The sequence below is a fragment of the Siphateles boraxobius genome, unplaced genomic scaffold (assembly GCF_051911475.1).
Source record: "Siphateles boraxobius isolate OS27281-9 unplaced genomic scaffold, OSU_SipBor_1 6, whole genome shotgun sequence".
NCBI classification, from domain to species: domain Eukaryota; kingdom Metazoa; phylum Chordata; class Actinopteri; order Cypriniformes; family Leuciscidae; genus Siphateles; species Siphateles boraxobius.
This window is the reverse complement of record NW_027509186.1, coordinates 37,623,873-37,646,734: the sequence shown is the minus strand read 5'-3', so window position 1 is coordinate 37,646,734 and position 22,862 is coordinate 37,623,873. Positions and strand designations below refer to the sequence as shown.

The following is a 22,862-nucleotide window of genomic DNA, read 5'->3' as shown; positions in this document are numbered from 1 at the left end:
TCTTCCATTAACCACACAGCATTTCGACTCTTTAAGGAAATCAATCAAACATTCCCCATGTTTGTTCAAGCCCGAGTCCAACACCACTCTAGGACTAATATCATCCTCATCGACATAGTCTCTGTGGTGCGCAACACGACTATTCAGATCCCCACAAATATAAACAGAATCAGCCTCAACCATAAAAATCAAAGACAATAAGTGTGCATAAAAAAAGGTCAGCATTACGGCCCCATGTCGAAGTTTCAGGAGACAAATAACATGAAATCAAAATAAATGAGTATTGTGAGCTCGTGTGCTCAAACCGCAAACACAGAATTCCATCATAAGTCTTGTCCTCAATCGTTACAGAAAAATTGTCCAAAATCGTTTTTTTAATAAATACACCCACACCCCCGGAGGCTTTGACAGCTCTTTTATGAGCCACACGATTATGTCCAATCCAACTGTATCCATGAAGCTCAGGTATAAGAGCGGACAAATGAGTCTCATTTAGTGAAATAATTCCTGGCTCAAATGAAAGAAGCAGTTGCGCTCTTAACTTACTATTTGCAAGAAGCCCTGCCACCTTCTCCGGCGTTGTCTCGAATTCCACTCTGATGAGTCCCGGATTTCGCCCTCGCGCCCTCATGCGCTCCACGGCCACAATTTTTGGCACCGGCTCACAGTCCATTCCCTCGCCCAGCAGAGTTTTTACTTTGGCCTCAACATCTTCTCCCTCCGCTTGCGACAGTCCCATAATTACCAACGACACGTCAGGATCAAACTGCTTGCCCTTAGCTTTTTTCTCATTCATTTTAGTTTCCATCTGATCCATTCTGGAACAGAGAATTCCCACCTCCAGATCCAACGCGTGTTGCATCTCCTTAATTGCTTTAGCCACCTCGCGCTTGAATACTTCTTTACTCTCACTAATAAGTTTTTCCATGGACTCACGTAGACTTTCCATTTTATCATTCATTTGTTTTTCAATTGTAGTCTGCATAGTGTCCATTTTTGCGCTAAGCGCACGTAGTTCATTCATTAAAGCCGCGTGGTCGCTATCGGCGTCTTTCTTACGGTGTCTAGTACCATCAGCCATCTTCCTGTGCACCCAGTTAATCTTTAGATTAAAGAAATGTTTCCTGCTCGGATCCCCGATGCTCTTCTGTGGAGTACAGACGAGTCAGTGACATCTAGCAACAACTCCGTCAACCAACTGTGATAGTTGGTTCGGCAGTGAGTCTAGTCGTGTTCTTGAGGTTTTCTTGTGGCTTCATACGCAGATGAGGAGGTCGGTGCGTATGGGTCCCGGACAGCCATCATCAAGTGGTATCTGCACAGAGTATGAAAGAAAACAAAAGACAGGAGAGCAGTATTTGTTCACACACTAGGGTTGTAAACTTTTTCTGAGTCTGCTAGACAGTAGAGCAGTATTTGTTCAAACACTAGGGTTGTAAACTTTTTCTGGGTCTGCTATTGTTGTTCCATCTTTCCCTATTTCTTAATTCCTTTTAAGAAATTCCGACGCCTGTTGCAATCGGTTCTTCCCTCGGCTCCTCACTGGTTCATGTCCTATCCTATCCCTGTTGGAGCAGGAACAACCTTACAGTGTGACACATGAGTCCAGGTTTTCCTTCCCTGACACAATACTGCAGCTGCTGTAATCAACATCACTTGATGTGGCCCATGCCACTTTGGTTCTAATGGAGGAAAACGTCTTTGTACAGATCAATTATTGATTCAGGAGGCATAATTTTCTTCTGTGCTGCACTACCTGAACAAACTTGTACAGTTGCATAGAAACAAGCCGGTTTAGCTGCCATATCAGCAAGAGCTTTACCTTTAGCTTCCGTAGTATTAGTTGTGAGATGTGCTTTCACTTTGATCACTGCTAATTTCTTTGGAAGTTTCATGGAAAACATTAGATCTTTCACTAATTCAGCATGCTTAATGGGGGATCCAGCAGAAGTTAGAAACTGTCTGGTTTGCCAAATGACACCAAAATCATGAATTACCCCAAAAGCATATCTGGAATCTGTGTAGATATTAGCAACTGATCCTGAAGCTTGCGTGCATGCTCTCGTTAGGGCTACTAGTTCTGCAGCTTGAGCTGAAAAATGATTTGGAAGACGTCCTGAAGCTAACACTTCCGTGATGGACGTTACTGCATAACCTGCTCGTCTGTAGTAATTTCTCCTTCATCCTCTAACAAAACTTCAGTCATAGCAGACATGAGGACGTATTCGTGACAGGTGCACGCTGTAAGACAATATTCGGTATTATTGTGGACACTGCATGAGGGCTTTTTTACATTTACAGTCTGACCTAACACTATTAATGATGAAAGGCCTGTGCTGTAAAATAACATTTAAGGCTGTGAGTCTACTTTAACCAGTGTCCCCCAAAGGAAAAACTGAGATAGTCACTTTCCTTTTGTTCTATTAAACAAAAGCAGAAGTCTTTTATCTCTGTTTTAAGTTAGTGGGGAAATAAAGCACTCACAGCCCAAATGGTTAACAACTAAAACAGCTGCCCAACGAGCTTAATGACGAGGGGAGGGGCTGCTTCAGAGCAGCCAGCAGGCTGAGCAGAAGCTGAGTTACATTGTTAGTTTCTCTAACATTCTTTTTGTTTTTCTACACTCTTTTCCCCAATGTCCATGTTTACCACAATAATAACAACTGCTGCCCTCTCTCTTAGGACATTTGCGTTTCTGTTGCTTCTCTGCGTTGACCTTAAAGGATGCTGCTGCAATTTTCACTCTTGCCTGACATCAGAGTTTCTTTCCCAAGTAACTAAACTGTCCAAGTTGTTTTGCAGGGTTCTAGTGACCCATGTGACATTTAAGAAATGCAATGCATTTCTATGCTCTATTCCCTCAATTCCCTGAGATCTTCTTGCGACACATACCTTTACTGAATCTACAGGCTCATCAGTTACTGATTGAATGGCTACATCTGTTTCAAAGAAAGCTTTTAAATCAGGAAAATCTCATCTGACTGTTGGTCTTCTGAGTCACATTTGGTTGAGGTCTTGTTATGGCCCACCTTAGTGTGCAATTGTTTGTTCTATTCTTTTAATTTAGCTATACACCTAGATTGTTCTTGTGCAATGGATAAGCTAAATTCCATGTGACAGAAAATAATGCCTTTTATGTTTCTCTTCCTGATACATGCACCCAACACCTTCTTGCATTCTTCAATAGAGCATACTTTTTCTGGGTGAATACCAAATTTCTTTCTCAAATCTAATCTGACTGACTCAGTCACTATGGAGTCCATCTGCTCCCCTAACAATGACCTGAACTCACTGTCTGTCCATAAAGGAGTAGCGAGACCACCTTTTTCTGTTGTGGGGATTAGTCTAGCATTCCTTCTAAACATTGTTGTGAGTTTTCTTTGTTGCCAACACAAACAGACACTAAAACTTCTCTGATCCACAGAGGGTACACTCGTTAACACAGATTTCTGTTGTTAAGCTAACTTTCTCTGCCCGAAGCAAAGGATACACAAATTACTAGCAATTTATCCTAAAATCTTCCCTGCCTGAATAAAAACCTTTGCCATTACAATATTAACATGTACGTTAATCTTCCCTGCCTGAAAACAGAGGGTACAATATATTAGCACTTGATGCTAATCTTCCCTAACTTTGTAGAGTATAAAACACTTCCCTGGCAAAGCAGAGGGTAAACAGTATTAACATGTACATTAATCTTCCCTGCTGATAAACAGAGGATACATTCCATCTCTAAAAGCAACTTTAGAGGATAACTTTAGTTAACAAACCCTACAGCTGTCTGTTAACTTCTTCTCTGATGGCACAGAGGAATAACAGATTTGTACTGGTCTTCAGCGGTTCTTTGAATAGAGTGAAACTCACCAAATCGTTCATTGTATGGAAAAATTCCGTCTGGTAACTCAGTCAGAGATCTTTGTTGAGCTTGGTTCTGGAACTCAGTCAGCTTTGTTGAGTTCTTTGTTGAGATTCAGTTCTGGAACTCAGTCAGCTTTGTTGAAATCTTTGCTGAGATTCAGTTCTGGAACTCAGTTAGCTTTGTTGATATCTTTGAGCTTTGAAAAGTTCATTCTTTGTTGAGTTTCAGTTTCTCCATACGGGTCACGGCACCATCTGTTGTAAACTGCTTCCTTCTTCAGTGTAGAAAAACTCAGAAGCGAAAACCAGGAGACTTATTTAAGCAGGATTCTTTATTTGCTGTAGTCTGCTTCGTACCCAAGTCAAGTCAAGTCTAACTAAGGGAACTTTACATTGTAGTTTATATACATTTCAAGGGGGAGGGATTACATTGTGATGAACAAAGCATGTAAATGAGCTGAAACATGAGAACAGAACGGTGCAGGACTTCTCGCACTGAGATAAGAACTCCAAGACAAAAGGTCTCGGTAATAAAATAGCAGGTGTCCAAACTTGCTCAGCATGACTCTTCACCCGGTAAAACAATGAGAACAGGAAAAGCCTAGCCTTCTCGTACTGAGATGGGACAGTCAGGAATATCCCGCTGGGAACCCCTACCCTTTGCAGAGATTTCCTGGTCTCATCATTTATAAACTTTCTCAATATAAAATACTATTGTATTGGAAATCTAAATTAAACATTTAAATAAAATTTGTAATCCTACATGGGTAAAAATAACCTGTGGCGGTAACGCGGTCAAATCACTTGCCAATTTGGCGAGTTATTATGTCTACTCACAATGTTCATTCCTGTAACCAAGTGTTCATTCCTGTTACTATTTTTTTTCTAAAAAAAATAGTTAAACCACTGTTTTTATCAGTTTTGTTTGGTTCATCATTTATACAATTATTTAATAAATTAAATTATAAAATAAATTATAAACGTGAGGCTTCGGTCTTCTTTAAAATGAAAAAATGGCTTTGTGTTTCTTATTTAAATACAACTTTCCTTATTATATAGTGATTTTTTTTGTCACAAATATAAATTATTTGAACATATAACCAACAATTTGTTTAAAATAAACACTTTCTTGTGGGGAAAACAAAGGAATTAATTGACATGCTTTTAAACATGCCTTTTAAATGTCACATGAGTTTCGGTAACAGGACTGAGAAAACATGCGTCCATCTTCTGCTTAGAAACCTTGTAAAAAATTAAATAAAGTTGCCTGAGATTGACCAATACACATTTTGAATAGTTAAATGTAGTATTAGATTCAGCGTTGAAAAAAATAAAATAAAGTTTAATTTTAAAGAGTTACAACAAGCAAATGTCACCCATTCGGTGGAATGGCCCATTCGTTTCTCTCGGAAATACGTCACTACACTGAAATAAATTCGGTTGCAACTTCCGGTTCAAGGGGACTTTCAGAATATGCGGCCCCTTTAAGAAACATGACGCTCTGAGTCTGCGCACTGAGGATGCGCAGAAGACAGAAGCGAGAGAGACGAGAAGAGACTAGGGCTGGACGATATGGCCAAATTTTATATCACGATATATTTCTTAATTTCAGTCGATACGATATAATTCCGATATCGATATGAACAATATAAAAGCCTCAGAAAAACTGCCAAGAACGCCCATAACAGATGTCTGTTCCTACAATCTTCTGAAAAATGAATTTGCCAAGTCTATGAAATCTGCTGGAGTCTTTCGCTACTGCACCATAACAAACTACATGAAGCAATGAAATAACCCATCATAACAATAATATTCTCTTCTCAATACCTGCTACAAGACTATGAAAGCATATGGGTAGCAATATTCCGTTTGAAATGTAATATGCAAAATGAAAATGTAATATGTAAAATGGCAATGCATTTCTGTTTTTAAATTTACATTTGCCATAACATTTGTGCAACATTTGGTACACAAAATGGGGGAATTTTTTTCCGATTTAAATCCCATTTCCTGCATTTACATAAATTTAGGGACTATGGTGTTACAAAATCCAGGAAATAATTAAGTTGATTATAATGATAAATTCTGCAAAAAATAAAAGTAGGCTACTAAACTATGTATAACAAAAATATGTCTTACTTTTTTCAAGACTTGAAATAATCATTTTATAAAGTCAAAAATGTTCACTATTAATGTTTTGTGTGTAAATAAAACTGAAATATACAGAAATTGAATAAGGTTATCAAATAGTCTGAACTGCATAAATTATAAATGAAATATAGATTAATCCTTATCAAAGCTACACACGTTCTTTAGACAAGATCAGTGAGTAATTTGCTCTGTTCCCCTTTGTTCTTTGGTTAACTTAACTGACAGACAGAATTGGCTGCTGTCCCTTTAAGATCTGTCGCTGATGAGAGGATCTTACGCATTTAATTTTCTCATTTAGGCTACTCTTAACTAGGGGTGGTTAATCTGTCTGATTTCCCGATTCGATTCGATTACGATTATTGAAGTCCCGATTCGATTACAGTCAATTTTCGATTACTAACGATTCTCGATTAGCGATTATTGATTTTCCATTTCACATCAGTAAACGAAAATACACTACAAAGTGATTGCAGTATTAAAAAAAGTCAGCTGCTGAATTACTTAACTCTTTTATTGAGTAACAACAACTCAAAGCACTTTCTGTGTCGTGTAGTTATAACTTAAGAATTATTTGTATGTAGCTTATGTTCTGTAGAACACAGAAATGAATACATCACATTGTGTTGTGACTCATCAAGTTGAACTAAACAATAACAAATAAATGAAAGGCTTATTTCCTTTAGGAAGTAGATCAGAACCAACATACTGTAGAAATTGGACAATTTTCTTCTAGAAAGACAAGGTGTTGTTCAGGTGGAGGAAGACTGTAGGTTGCAGTCGAAACATATCAAGGTAAAGAAAAGGTTTTCTCTCCACCTGAACACCTTTCTAGAAAAAAATTGTCCAATTTAATCATTAAGAAGACAAAATGAACATTTTTGAACAACTTACTGTAACTTCAGTAACACCTATAGGCCTGTCATGATAACAAATCTTGCTGGGCGATAAATTGTCTGATCATGGCACATTTGTCTGGTTTAATAGGGATAACAGTTCCCAAAACACCAATCACACAAAATAATAAATGCATGAGATTATATTTATAATAATAAAACAAATTATTTCCTTGCAGCAAGTGAGCCTCGAGCGACTCGAGCAAAGCGTCGGTAGCTGCCAGTCGGATCATGGCACATTTGACTGGTTTAATAGGGATAACAGTCCCCAAAACATCAATTATACTAAAGAATAGATGCAAGACATTATATGCTTAATAAGAAAACAATTAATTTACGTGCAGCGAGAGTGTCAGGCAACGCGTTACACTCGCTGATCAGCCGCTGCTGACTCATGAGCCTCGAGCGACTCGAGCAAAGCGTCAGTAAGTTGCCAGTCTGATCATGGCACATTTGACTGGTTTAATAGGGATAACAGTCCCCAAGACATCAATCATACACAAGAATAAAGGCATGGCATTATAATCATAATAAGAAAACAATTTATTTCCTTGCAGCGAGAGTGTCAGGCAACGCGTTATACTCGCAGTATCAGCTGCGGCTGACTGGATGAGCATCCAGCAAGCGTCTGTAAGCTGCCAGTATGATCACGACCATTTGACTGGTTATATTGGGATAACAGTCCCCAAAACATCAATCATACACAAGAAAAAAGGCATGACATTATATTCATAATAAGAAAACAATTTATTTCCTTGTAGCGAGAGTGTCAGGCAACGCGTTATACTCGCAGTATCAGCGGCGGCTGACTGGATGAGCGTCCAGCAAGCTCTGTAAGATGCCAGTCTGATCACGGCCATTTGACTGGTTATATTGGGATAACAGTCCCCAAAACATCAATCATACTAAAGAACATAATCATATCAAAAGATGCATAATAAATGAGCTAGAAAGGGAGGAACACAAAGCACAAAAACTGTTAAAAATCAATGGTTTCTGAAACTTGCCTAAAGCAGACTGCAAGGCAACTAGCCAGCCACTGACAGGTCACGTGACATGCTAAAATCAGACTGCCAGCTGCCAGCCAGCCACTGACAGGTCACGTGACATGCTAAAATCAGACTGCCAGCTGCCAGCCAGCCACTGACAGGTCACGTGACATGCTAAAATCAGACTGCCAGCTGCCAGCCAGCCACTGACAGGTCATGTGACATGCCAGTCGCGGCTCCTGCCAGCCATCTGAAGATTGAACCCCTACTGCCCTATTATGCCCTATTGTACCGAATTTTGGTTGTAGTTCCACCAGAGTTCCACTGGGGGGCGATCGTCCGAGTGCAAAATGAGTGGGAGTCTATGGGGCTAGACGGCTAAATTTGTCTCTTTCACCCGATTGCCGTTGAGAAATCTCAGATTTGAATGTAGATTTTGCAAGTTTAACATGGGTTATAGGTCCAAAGTTGAATGAACAAGTACTTATGTCCTTTCGATTTCTTACAGGTTGAGTTGTGGTTGCCCATAACACACTAGCATTCTGCTAATGGACTTTGATTGGTCAGTGAAGGACTGATTACGTCCAGAGATACCGCTTGATGGCATCGTGGCATCCGAAGTGTTTTCGGCGTGGTCTTTTAAAACAACAAAACAAAAACTCTTCTAGCACGTGTTTTTACCCGTGTCAGCGGTGTTGTCGATGCCTCGAGAGAAAAGAAAGTGCAGATCGCGAAAGCAACAAAGTGACTGAAGGATTGCCGTAAAGCAGTTCTCTGGTCGTACGATGTATATGACGTCATTGCCATTTTAAAATACTTTTTAAAACAAATAAGTGACTCTAAAAAATCTAACACCCAGTAATATGTAATTTCTTTGCATCTCCTTTTGAAAACAACATTCAAATTACTAGACAAAAAATTATATCCTGAGAAAAGTGGATTTTGAGGGGTATAGCTCCATAGACCTCCTTCATCCTGCACTCATCCTGTGAGCGCCCTCATATGGAGCCAGAGTTGAACTGCAACCAGTTCAGAACCCGGAAGTTTACTGCCAGTGAAACTTCTCCCCATATTAGACATTCTCTGGAATTACTCCCATCTAGCGGTGAAATTGTATTTTGCATTCAAACGAATTGTGCTCTCCAGCACCTTGCGTTTTCAAATGCTTGTTGCATCTACGGTAGCCGTTATGTACCAAAAAGCTATGACAGGATGTCTTCTAATAGCACTTCGTCAAGTTTTCCTTCTGGTGAACAGGTTTGTTATTTCAAACAAACTTCAAATTGACGCAACGAACAAACGAATGTTACAGTATGAAGTAATGAGTGTCAAAAACATGAACAATTGTAATTAGTAGTTATGCCTTGTTTACTCGTTATATTTTTTTGAAGTATGTGCATTGTTAGATATCATCATCAGATGATTCAACAGAAGGGAGAGGAAGAAGTAGAGGTAGAGGAAGAGGACAGAGAGGCAGTGGATTAGTGGGACCTAGGCGAGGAGGTTGACGACGAGGAAGAGGAGGAGAGTGAGAGTCAATACAACGACGACAAAGATGCCCGACAGCTACAAGAGCTACATACAGAAATTTTGCGTCTGTATTATTGAATGTGAGGTCACAGTGTAAATGATAAATAACAGAAAATATCAAATAACATAAAAATTGAAGTAGACTTAGCTATGCAAACAATGCAAGAACAATCATATGCTCTATTAAAATATATTCTTATCACATTTCTAGCTTACAAAAGTAAACTTACAAACTTTTTTTTAGCGCCTTCTCTACTTTACTCAATAGCTGCTATTCATCAAAGAGCCTGTTTAACTTTTAACTGTAAATGTTATTCTGTCTATATAATAAAGTAAACAACCAAGCAATTAAAAAAAACTTGTAATTAAGACTGTAACATTGATTTACTTGTCAAGGAGAAAGCAGGCAACTTCAGCTTCTCTTTTGAATTCTTTCTCCTGCATTAGCTATTTCCACCGGACATTCACTCGTGTTTTTTGTATCCTCCGGTCACGTTTCCTTTTACGATCATTTTTGGTCTGTTTTGGCGAGGAGGATTTCTTATCCAGTGGCTAGGCATAGGTATGGTCCGCCATTAAAAATAAAAGTGACAAGCGCCTCTCACTGCTCTGCTCCTCCGTTTCTGCTGCTTTCAGTTACAGTTCTGCTGGCTCTGAATGAAAACGGGTTGTGGAAACGTGTTGGCGTACTTTTTGTCGCTCTCTGCTATTATAGTTTTTCAAGATGGCGGAACTACATGGAAGCCTCCGTGGACTTACCCGTCCCATGTATATGAATATAATAAATTCTTCGTTTACGAGGATAAATCAGATTATTGGCAGAGGTATTTGTACACCATTGGGGACATATTTATGAATAAAAATATTGATTTTAGATTATAAATTACCTAAAAAGTTACTTATAGTCCCTTTAAAGGAGCCGTATGTAAGAATGTGGCCAAAACTGGTACTGCAATCACTTTCAAATTACTGTAGAGCGGTGTATCCCGTCTCCCTCCTCCCTGACTCGAGGTTGCCAGATGGGATGCAGGATCCAGCAGGAACGTAGGCTGCTACAAGAAGCTTTTTCTGTTAATTATGTTATTAGAAAAAGCAGTTATTAAAGTAATTATATATCGCAAAAATTTACTAATGGCAATTAGCCAAATATAATCGTAAAGATGTAACTGTTACGCTCTTATGTGACAGTACAGTTAGAACAGTAGCTGTTAGTCTAACTTGTAACAGTAGGTATCTGTCATTAACGTAAGTACAAGCACAAGCCTCTGTCACTGTGTGTAGCCTAACCGATATCAAAGATACAGCTATTCATTTAGCTGACGCTAAGTGAAAGCGACCAGATGTTTTTTTTAACTTACCCTGCAGTACACGTCCATAACGCTAAAATATGTGATGTGAAAGATTATGTGTCATTCTATTATTTTTGGCTGTAGAACTTGCATGATAAACAATAATGGGCGTGCTAATGTTGTTTTCCTCAGCGTCTCAGCATAATGACAGAGAAACAGGCTCTGATAATGCATTGCTAATGTTAGTAATGACGACTCGCCGTTTTTATTACCCAAACAATTCCTTACCTTTTCAATTCGATGACCCGTCTCCTCCATATGAGCTAACGTAACGTTACTTTGCACGAACATGCATAACTTTGTTCGACTGTCATGAATATTTGAAATGTCCATTTACATCAAGTACAAGTTAGCCAAACATAGATGAATCTTACCTGTCCAGGAGAAAATTAGCAACGTTGGCGTCTGTCTTCAAATTCTTCTCCGTTTTCAGCCGTCTCCATCTTTCAAAGGCATCTCCTATACAGATCCTTGTTTTATTTCTGACTTTGTCACGAAGTATTTCGGATTCATAACGAAGTTTTTTTTGGTTTCGCAACGTTAGACATTTTTTTATCCGATTCCGACACGTTTGTAGCTGCAGCTATGGTTCATTTGAAATGAACATGATTTCTAAATGTCTAGTGACATATCAGGGCCATTTTATGATTAATTGAAATAAATTTCTTACATACAGCTACTTTAAATACAAGTATTGATACCTACTAAATACACATGAACATCAAACGCTCCAAACATAGACATGATTGCTTGTTCTGACAGAAGAACTGTTCACTGATGACATCAACCTGCCTTCACATCGCTTAGTTTCAACACATTCAGAATGTTGCTAACATATGAATAAACAAATAAAATCGTAACCTTTTCACTTTTCTTCCCCAGTGATAAATTGGAAAGAAAAAGCGACTGAAGTCTAATGCTACAGTGTTTGTAACTTTAATTATAATTTAAATGCCACAAAGAATGTTTTTTCTAATTCCATTGCACTACCTTTCCACTGTGTTTAAAGTGATAGTTCGCTCAAAAATGAAAATAATGTCAGTATTTCCTCACCCTCATGTTGTTCCAACACCGTAAGTCCTTCGTTCATCTTCGGAACACAAATTAAGATATTTTTGATGTAATCTGAGAGCTGGATCACTCCTCCTTACTAGTCCATAGGCTTCTTCAGGGATTGAAACTTGCCATCCCCGAAAAGTCATTGAAGACGTCGTTAAAATAGTCCAAGACAAGTGACTACAGTGGCTAAATCTTAAGTTTATCAAGCGATGAGAATACTATTTGTGCCCAAAAACATACATAAATAATGACTTTATTTCAACTATTCATTTCCTTCTCTTTGGGCTTCTAGTCAGATAAACTAGTGTAATTGCGTAGAGCTACGTCACACGTAGGCTCACTATTGGCCGACGCTGGTCATGTGGGTGATGCGTGTGACGTACAACAACAGATCGTACGCTGTTAAACTAGTAACCTGACTCGAGGCCCACAGAGAAGGAAATGAATAGTTGAAATAAAGTCGTTTTTTTTTTTTTGCGCACAAAAAGTATTCTTGTCATTTGATAAACTTAAGATTGAGCCACTGTAGTCACTTGGACTATTTTAACAATGTCTTTAATAACTTTTCGAGGCCGGCAAGTTCAATCCCTGAAGAAGCCTATACTTTTTGTGCGCAAAAAAACAATCAAAAATAACAACTTTATTTCAACTATTCATTTCCTTCTCTGTGGGCCTCGAGTCAGTTCACTAGTGAAATATTCTATTCTATTGTTGTACGTCACACGCATCACACACATGACCAGCGTCAGCCAATAGTGAGCCTACGTGTGACGTACAACACAGAAACACTACGTGTGACGTAGCTCTACGGAATTCCACTTCGTTAACTGACTAGAGGCCCACACAGAAGGAAATTAATAGATGAAATAAAGTTGTTATTTTTGTTTGTTTTTGCGCACAAAAAGTATTGACGTCGCTTGATAATTCAGAGTGGCACGAAACATCCCGTGCGAAGAATAATGTGTTTGAAGCAACATGGAGTCACGGAAAAGTTAAACGCACAAAAGTAAGATATACATACAGGTACATTTATTTATTCATTAGTTTGAGCCTTTTAACAGTTTTAAATTTCAGTTAATGTGCTTGTGAAGAACAATTATAGCGCTCTCTAGCCTACTCCAGTGTTGTGATCACTGATCAGTTGTGTTGTGTTGCTAACAGAAACCCGGGAGAAAGTAACATGTGAAACTCCAGCAAGATAAAGTCCTTTTATGCAAACCATAGACGAAAGACCTTTGCTTTATCTTCAGAATAATAATAGGACCATTGAATCATCTAGGAGAGAGTTTCATCATGTTGACTGTCGTAACCGAGCGCGACGCGCTGTTTGAATGCCGAATGGAGAATGACTGACAGCCGCAGCGGAGGGAAGCACTTAGGTGAAGATTAATTTAACGACTTAAATCTGTACCTCACATTAAACTATATGGAATGGCTTCAGAAAACTAGGAATGTAGTACATGAAAACATTATGGTGCTTTATAATGTTTTTGTACCTTTTGTGTTGTATAACAATAACATATACCCACAATATGGGTTTTGGATGGTCTCGTCTGGCCAATACCCTATCTGGCAAATATTGAGTATAGGATCGGCGCACCCCTAAACAGAACAGACCCAACATTACTGTTTTGCAGATATCATTAATTCAAGATTTTAAAGTACAACAGAATAAAGAAATCGAGAATTTAGACTGATTCAGAGGGGAATCAGAATGCCAAATCCTGACTGAGCGAGGTGGAGCTGGGGATGGAGAAACACGATAGCTTAGCTTGCTACATTTCCCAGGGCGGTAGCTTCAGTGTAGTGAAGCTACTGAGAGTAACTGCTCTCTTAGCTCACTACATTTTCTAAGTAGCTTGCCCAACACTGGCTGATGATAACACTGAAGGAGCTTATATATGGATGCTGTGATTGGCGTTGTATTTCTATAGGTAGACATTGATCAGCTGACGTGAGCTTCACTAAGGTGACCCGACAGAACTGACGCTACGCTTGATTTTGTACATTAAACCAACAAAATTTAACGAGTTTTTTCAAGACAATTTTTGTTGGTTTGTTTATTTCCTATAACTGCAATATCAAAATCAGAACACAATATAAACAATTCTTTCTAGTTATCTTAGCATTTCACCAACTTCACAAAGTCAAACTAGATAATGTTCTTTGGGAGCAATCCATATTTTGTTCTACTCACAACATTTACTTATTTGACAGTATTTGACATGAAAATTAAATGTTACTTATATTTCTTCATGTGCCTGAGAAAACTAAATTAATGTCTAAAACTCTCTCCACATGAGAGTTGTCCACAAGAAAACTCTGTCCAAACTCTGTCCATGAAGTTGCTTGTGTGATTTCTGTGTTCCCAACCGAGTGAAACTCTTGTCACAATACAAAATGTCACAATATGAGCTAAGGTTTTTCTAAAGTATGAATTCTTTGGTGCCGTCTCAGATAGTCATCTCTAGTAAAGCTCTTCCCACAGTCAAAACACATATGATCTCTCACTTCATTATGCGTTTTCTGGTGCTGTTTAAAACTGTCCAGCCTTGAAAAACTCTTTCCACAGAGAGAACACACATAAGGTTTCTCATCTGAATGAACTATCAGGTGTCGTTTTAGATCTGATGGTGAATTAAAACCTTTACCACACTGATCACAGTTAAATGGTTTTTCTCCAGAGTGACGGAGCAGATGAACACTGAGACCTGATGGTTGAGAAAAACTTTTTTCACATTGAGTGCATGTATACGGTTTCTCTCCAGTGTGAATTCTCATGTGTGTCTTAAGGTGTGCTTTTTGATTGCAGCTCTTTCCACACTGAGTGCAGGTGTGCAGCTTTTTGGCTTTTGTTTCTTGAATTTTAAAGTCATGATGTTCCTCCTTAAATTCCTCCAGTTCTCGTCTTTCCTCTTTCACTTCCATCCGATCTAAAATAAACAAAATTAGAATCAGTCACCACTTCAACAAGGATTCTTTTTCTGTCTATAAATGTATCCAAATAGTTGTTCTCTTGTCTAATAAAATATTATATTAAAGCTCCTTTGGTGTTTCCATGGTTTCTACAATATAAAACCGGAAAACGCGGGTATGGCGTCACTAGCTGGGTTTCTATCCAAATGTGAAGTGAATCATTTACAAGTTCGCAAAAAAACAAAACAAAAAAACAAATGCGAATTAGGTGCGTTTCCATCAGCTTGTTCGAGTGGACGATGGTGGTGTTGGTAATCAGCAGTAAATAAAAACACCCGTTAGTGGAAACAGTGATGTGTCGTTCAACTCTATTCCCCATTTTCCACCAAAGCATTTTGAGAGCCGATTCAGAGATGCATGCCGACTCGCGAACCAGTTCTTTGTGTTTCGACAGCCAAAGAACCGGTTCTCGGCCAGGAAAATTGGTTCCAAAGCGGCACCAACTCTTTGCTGGACCGTTCTTTTACTACGTCATGCTTACGTCGGGGGCGGGGTTATTGTGACCCTATACCTCTATAGTAATCCAGACGAGCAGCACAAATGTGTTCTAAACATCTTCTTCTGACCCCAATATAGGATCGCAAAGCCAGGAGAAACATTTGCAGAAAGACGATTTGGTCCGCCATTGTAATTGTTATGCTTGAAGTTGGCGCAAGCATTTCTAACGCATTCTCATCCTTTGGCGTCATATGTGACGCCATATGACAAAACGGCGAAATACTACGCACATGGCACCCTTTATCGTCAATATAACACGCACTGTGATGGGTAGGTTTAGGTGTGGGGTAGGGTCTGCGTCTCATATTCACGCTAAAGGATGCCAGTCAACTTTATGACGCCTTGGGTTCGCGTGTTATATTCACGCTGAAGGGTGCCATGTGCGTAGTATTTCGCCGTTTTGTCATATGGCGTCACATATGCCGCCAAAGGATGAGAACGGGCTCGCATTTCTGGGAAAGCTAAGACATATGGCGACGTACACAGTGACGTAACAACGTCTTTCGCTGGGCTCTCTAGCCAGTGGAAAAACAAACAGGTTCTGAGAAGGTTTGCAAGTTGAACCAACTTTGAACCAGCACCAGTTCCGAACCAGTTCTTTTTTGGTGGAAAATCTGAATGAACTATCAGGTGTTTTTTTAGATTTAATGATGAATTAAAATCTTTACCACACTGATCACAGTTAAAAGTTTTTTCTTTAGAATGAATACGCAGATGATCACTGAGAGTTGATGCATGAGAAAAACTCTTCTCACACTCAGTACAGTGGTGCGGCTTCTCTCCAGTATGAAGTCGCTCGTGTGATTTCTGTGTTCCCAACCAAGTGAAACTCTTGTCACAATATGAGCACTTGAAAGGTTTTTCTCCAGTATGAATTCTTTGGTGGTGTCTCAGTTGATCAGCTCTAGTAAAGCTCTTCCCACAGTCACAACACACATGATCTCTCACTTCATCATGTGTTTTTTGGTGCTGTTTAAAACTATCCAGCCTTGAAAAATTCTTTCCACAGAAAGAACACACATAAGGCTTCTCATCTGAATGTATTTTCAGGTGTCGTTTTAGATCTGATGGTGAATGAAAACCTTTACCACACTGATCACAGTTAAATGGTTTTTCTCCAGAGTGACGGAGCCGATGATCACTGAGACCTGATGCTCGAGAAAAACTCTTTCCACACTGAGTGCAGGTGTGCGTCTTTTTTGCCTTTGTTTCTTGAATTTTAAAGTCATGACGTTCCTCCTTAAATTCCTCCAGTTCTTGTCTTTGCTGTTTCACATCCATCCGATCTAAAATAAACAAAATTAGAATCAGTTTAAGTAAACCTTGATTCAATAGCAGAAAGCAACAGAGATCAAGTATTAGACCTTTAATGTGCCAAAGTTTAGTTCTGTCATTCTCTAGTTAATATGTTTGACAACTGTTAAAGCCTAGAAGATTATGATTAAAAAATGTAATGGAAAAATTTGGTTATCATTGATCTGCAGTAGATATTACAAAGTAATGTGAGTCACAGGTTTCTAATGTGACTGGGATGGGAGATACATGTATGTTTGTACATTAGAAATACAGGAGCGAGACACTTCGGGAACAGCTGGGTAGGGACCTCTGCCTTCTGAAGTCAGAGGCTATCTAGTCCGGGGGGAGGATGGGGTCTTAAGGTCAGTTAGTAAATCGAGGCTAGCAGCCATGGGTCTTTTATCTAAGGAACATGGCAGAAAGGAGCCCTGCTTCTATGAATAGCTTGAAATCAGTATAAAGGCAGTGATGATGGTTTGATAGAAATGTTTGCCACAACAGCGCATTTTGAAGTATCGCATCAGAAACCAAAATTTAGAAACAAAAACCCTTCGCAAAAAAGTGTTTTCGCTTGAGGTGGTTTTTGACTTGTGCGAAAAAAGTTAAGGCAAATTATGGGAGATGGAAACGGAATTGACAGAATAAATTCTGACACTAAACTCATGATGGGAATTCCGGCTCTTTTTTTGGAACCGAACCGGATCATTTGGCTCAGCTCGACCACACGCCCTTCATACAGTGGCCTTGTCCCATGTGAAGGCTGTATTCTCCGAAGGCCGTATTTGAAGGCCGATTGGCCGTATTTGAAGGCCGATTGCGTCACTACGGAAGTGAATTAAACTGCAATTCATCGACTGGCCGCTTGAGGCAGGCTGCAAAAGTGAGTCAAATCTGTATCTTCCCCAAGTTAAAATCCCCAACTTTACAGCAGAAAATAATGTGTTTACAGCCTGGAGCAAAAAGTGGTTTTGGTCTATATAGCTAATTTTGCCCTTCATGACAACTGTGAGGGGGGTGAATTTTTTTACAACTCATCCATTTAAATTATATTTAGCCTTAAAGTTCTGCATAATTAAGGGCGTGGCCACTTAAGTGACAGGTGGATTGAGGCTGCTGTCACTGCTAGCCGACGTTTGTCTATCTGTTAACGTCACCCTCAGCTAATACCAGCAGCTGCTGTGCTTGCCATCTCTGCAGTGTTTGTGCTTTTCTCTGGATTATTTCAAACAATTTAATACACGCATTATACCTTTGCCCACGCCGTTGGATTCCGTTGTTGTCGAGTATGGAGAGAACAACCAGCGCTGTATTTCCAGTTGTTTTCCTCGCATGCACTAATTTATGTCTGACAATTTCATTGCTTTTTGGAATAAGTTATACAGGCTACACTCGTTATGCGTTACCGTTGCTCTTACGGAACAGATATGCTTATTTAACTTTTAAGTGTTAAATAAAAAGTACCGTGAGATGAAATCCTGCAGGTGTCAGTGCTTTCTCTCCGTCCATGCAATAGATGCACGCCCTTGAATAAGCGCGGATTTCTAGAGCATTTACTTGAACTTCTGAGGTAATATTTTTGGTTTAACCCATTTGAGAAATTGAGAGGCGGCCAAAATCAGATTTTAAAATCAACTGAACTAAATAAAGCTCTTGATGAACTTGACGTGCGATGCCGCGCTGACTGACATGTATGCGCATGAATCACTGTCACACGCACAAGCTCAGAGCAATATTGTAAGTTACTGCATGATAATACATTTTTAACTAGCAGAATAATAATGCATCCCGATACACATAGTCTCACTTTTAGTTACGTCTTTTAATTATTATAGTATTTCGAAGTCAAAAACATTATTGGCCAATTAACTATTGGCTTTACTTCTACATTCAGCTGTCACTTTAGCGCGAGGCCAGTAGCATAGCATTAGTACCTCAGCTCCACCCACGTCCCGCCTCTTTGCCCATTTTCTTTTATCTGGGAGTGACGAGAGGACGGTTGGCCCCGCCCACTTTAGGCTTCAAAAACGCTCTTCAGAAACCTACGGGTGACGTCACGGACACTACGTCCATATTTTTTTACAGTCTACGAGTCCAACAAGCCTAATGTTTTCCCCCACGGGCTAAATTCACATCACGTGACGGGGCATTCCCGGGAGCGTTCCCAGACCAACCGTCTGTATCTATACCTATATAAAGCTTGAAATGTCCACTTTTAAACAAACAATTAAAATGCCTCGTTATTTTTTCAGACACAAGTATTATCATTAGCCTATAAATCAGCTCTCTGTAGTTCCAGAGACATGGCTCTCATTCAGCTCTGCGGGGAAAATATAATTTCCAGGTTCTAATTTGGCCTTAGAAAACCAGTAAAATTGATTTTTTTTCTCATACTAATTTGTGAATATTTTAAATGTTTAATAAAGGGGCAAAAATTCATAAACAAAAATCTGAAAATAAACTAATCAAATAAAATTTTGGTGTTCAACTTTGCGTTTTAAAAATAGGCCTACAACAACCATTCATTTTTCGTTTTTCAATTACAGGTTAAAAAAAGAAAAACGGACGCAAAAGTACACGGACCTTATATTATTAAATATTTCAAATAATGTTTTTGTAGAAAATGTTTGATAGTCTTGGGTCCGTGTCTACGGGCTAAATTTGCGTCCATTCATTTTTCCTTTTTTTCTTCTTGTGAGTTTAGACAAATAAAAGTAGTTGCGGAATGATGTATTATTATTTTCTGTATGACCAGAAATGAAAGAGTATTTAGTACTGATGAAAACGCATCTAATTCGCATTTGTTTTTTTGTTTCGTTTCGTTTTTTTTTTTTTTTTGCGAACTTGGAAAACTACTCGGTTACTCACGTAACCTCAGTTCCCTGAGTTAGGGAACGAGTATTGCGTAGCTATACGCAGTGGGGGAAACTCCTTTTCCTCGATTTACTGAAGCCTTTATGTAAAGCGCATTTGCAGCTGCACAGCTAGAACATGAGCGTCTGGCTCGCTCATAGGCTGCGCTGCGGCAACTGCACATCCAATGGCGCGGGCGCCTCTGACGTACGACCAATGAGAACACTCTGCGTCATACACGTCAGAGCCCGCCAAGGGGGCGTGACCTCAGTCTATAATAGCCCCCGAATTCGCCATTATAGCAGGTTTAACGACTGAAGCGACAACTTGCCATGTTACCATAGTGCGGCTGGCTACGCAATACTCGTTCCCTAACTCAGGGAACTGAGGTTACGTGAGTAACCGAGTAGTTCCCTTTCGAACGGTCACTTCGTATTGCGTAGCTATACGCAGTGGGGACGCCATGCAAAACGCCGCACTGAGTAACTGGCTGTCACTGCAACTCAGGACCCCTGAGCGTACAGAACAAGCCATAACCGCATAATTTATGTAAAAATAGACCAGACACCGTCAGGTCTCAGTAGTATACATCAGTAGAAATACCCAATATACTACACCAATGAACCCAGACTCTGTCGGGGTTATTAGTATACGAACATATACCCAGTCAAGTGGGTTTATATATGAAATCTTAACCAGCTAAAGCGGGTTGATATCTGTTATGGAATATAACCGGCCGAAGCGGGTTTTATATATGTATGGAATTTATATATGTCATATAACCGGCCAAAGCGGGTTTTATATATGTCATATAACCGGCCAAAAGCGGGTTTATATATATATAAATATAACCAGCCACAGCGGGTTTATGTATGAACTACAACCGGCCAGCAGCGGGTTTCATGTATATATGTGAATGTGATTGTGCACAGTAATATATGACAAGACCGGCCACCAACGGGTCTTAATCATACCGAAAGCACCTTCGCCTGCAGGGAAGGCACTTCCATATTATAAAAACTCATAAATGTGGAAGGCGAGGACCAGCCGGCCGCATCACAAATATCACTAATGGGAATGCCAGATGACCAAGCCCATGACGAGGCCATACCTCTGGTTGAATGGGCCTTGACGCCTATAGGGCAAACTTGACCCGCTGCGGTATAAGCCATAGAAATAGCATCCACTATCCATCTAGACAGTCTTTGCTTAGTGACTGGATCCCCCTTGGATCTACCACCAAAGCAGACAAAAAGCTGTTCTGATTGTCTAAAAGACGCAGAACGCTCCAGATAGATTCTCAGCGCTCTGACAGGGCAGAGAAGATTAACCTCTCCATCCTCTGCAGAAGGAGGGAGGGCTGATAACGTCACCACCTGTGACCTGTCACCACCACTTTAGGAACGTAACCATGTCTGGGCTTGAGGACGACTCTGGAGTCATCTGGACCCCACTCCAAACATGCAGGGCTCACAGAGAGTGCCTGCAGATCTCCCACTCGCTTGATAGATGCCAAAGCCATAAGGAGAGCGGTCTTCAGCGAGAGGGGTTTTAGATCAACCGATTGGAGCGGTTCGAAAGGTGGACCTTTCAGAGCCCCCAGGACCGTGGAGAGGTCCCAAGATGGCACAGATGGAGGTCTGGAGGGGTTCATTCTCCTAGCACCTTTAAGGAATCTGACGACCAGGTCGTTTCTTCCTAGTGACTGGCCAGCCACCAGAACATGATGTGCTGCTATGGCTGCCACATACACTTTGAGCGTGGACGGGGAGCGACCCGCATCCAGCAGCTCCTGTAAGAATGAGAGAACTACAGATATCTCACATGACTCTGGGTCAGCCTGATTTTTCGAGCACCAGCTGGAAAAACCTGACCATTTCGAAGCGTAAAGGCGCCGAGTCGACGGGGCCCTGGCTTCAGATATAGTGCTTAAGACCTTCTCAGGAAGGTCTTTGGGTACCCGTTGAGGGGCCACACATGGAGGGCCCATAAATCGGGTCTCGGATGCCACAATGTCCCGTTCGCCTGTGTGAGGAGGTCTTTCCTCAGTGGGACAGGCCATGGGATTGTGTCCGATAACTGAACCAGTTCCGGGAACCACGGTCTGGTTTTCCAGAGAGGGGCCACCAGAAGGACTGGGCACCCGCTCTCTCTGACCCGTTTGATGACTTGTGGAATCATCGAGACGGGGGGAAAGGCATAAAGGGGACGGTTGGGCCAGACATGGGCCAGCGCGTCCCTGTCCTTCGAGAAGAACAATTTGCAGTGGGTGTTGATTCTCGAGGCGAACAGGTCGACTTCGGCCTCGCCAAACACCTTCCATATCAGACTGACCGTCTGTGGGTTCAGGGACCACTCGCCGAGAGGAGTGTTGCCCCGTGAAAGCATATCCGCGCCCACATTCTGGATGCCCGGTATATGCGCTGCTCTCAGAGAGCTCAGGTTGGTTTGTGCCCATAAGAGGAGGTCTCTCGCCATCGCATGCAGGTTTCCTGACCTGATGCCCCCCTGGCGATTTATGTAGGCCACCACTGATATATTGTCTGTGCGGACTAAAACGTGGTGACCCCTGAGGTTCGACAGAAATGCTTTCAGGGCCAATCCAACTGCTTTCATCTCCAGACAGTTGATATGTAAGCTCTGCTCCGTGCTCGACCAGAGGCCGGATGCAGGCATGCCCTCGTGCAGCGCTCCCCAACCCAGGTTGAACGCATCTGTAAGAACCATTTTCCTTCTGGAAATTGTTCCCATTGTCACCCCCTCGTGGTACCAGTTCTGCGCTCGCCAGGGAATCAGGGTTCTTAAACAACCGTGATTTACCATAACGCGCAAGTTGCCTGACTGCCATGCGTGAGTTGGCACACGTCGTTTCAGCCAATGCTGCAGCGGGCGCATGCGCAGTAATCCCAAGCGGAGTACTGGCGATGCTGCTGCCATGAGACCAAGCAGTTTCTGAAATTTCTTCAGTGGCGCGTGCTCGCGCGATCTGAAAGTGCCTGTAAGCGCTCGCACTGAGAGCGCGCGCTCTGGTGTGAGTCGCGCTGTCATCGCTCTCGAGTCTAAAACTGTACCCAGAAAGATCACACTCTGGCTGGGGGTTAGTTTGCTTTTTGAAACATTGATTGTGAAACCCAGGCATTTTAGATGGCTGAGAATCAAATCCCTGTGAGCTAATAGCTCGGTTCTCGACTGTGCCAGCACCAGCCAGTCGTCGAGATAATTTAACACACGCACTCCCTGATGTCTCAGAGAGCTCAGGTTGGTTTGTGCCCATAAGAGGAGGTCTCTCGCCATCGCATGCAGGTTTCCTGACCTGATGCCCCCCTGGCGATTTATGTAGGCCACCACTGATATATTGTCTGTGCGGACTAAAACGTGGTGACCCCTGAGGTTCGACAGAAATGCTTTCAGGG

General features: G+C 40.9%; 2 protein-coding genes across 4 annotated transcripts in view; both read right to left on the bottom strand.

Annotated features, from left to right (window-relative positions):
- Positions 1-21,757, bottom strand: part of LOC143715450 (uncharacterized) — a 101,444-nt gene extending 79,687 nt beyond the window's left edge. Inside the window, exon 1 of the mRNA XM_077207262.1 lies at positions 21,748-21,757. The gene's annotated coding sequence lies outside the window, so the exon portion shown is untranslated. The remainder of the gene's footprint in view (positions 1-21,747) is intronic.
- LOC143715395 (uncharacterized) overlaps positions 1-22,862 on the bottom strand; it is a 113,982-nt gene that overhangs the window by 57,506 nt on the left and 33,614 nt on the right. For 2 of the 3 annotated variants that reach the window (XM_077207150.1, XM_077207151.1), the window contains exon 2: positions 16,059-16,589. In XM_077207150.1, the coding sequence (XP_077063265.1) occupies positions 16,059-16,589 (531 nt within the window). Of the gene's footprint in view, positions 1-12,836; positions 14,763-16,058; positions 16,590-22,862 lie in introns of those variants that run through there. The other variant, XM_077207152.1, reaches the window with a different exon arrangement.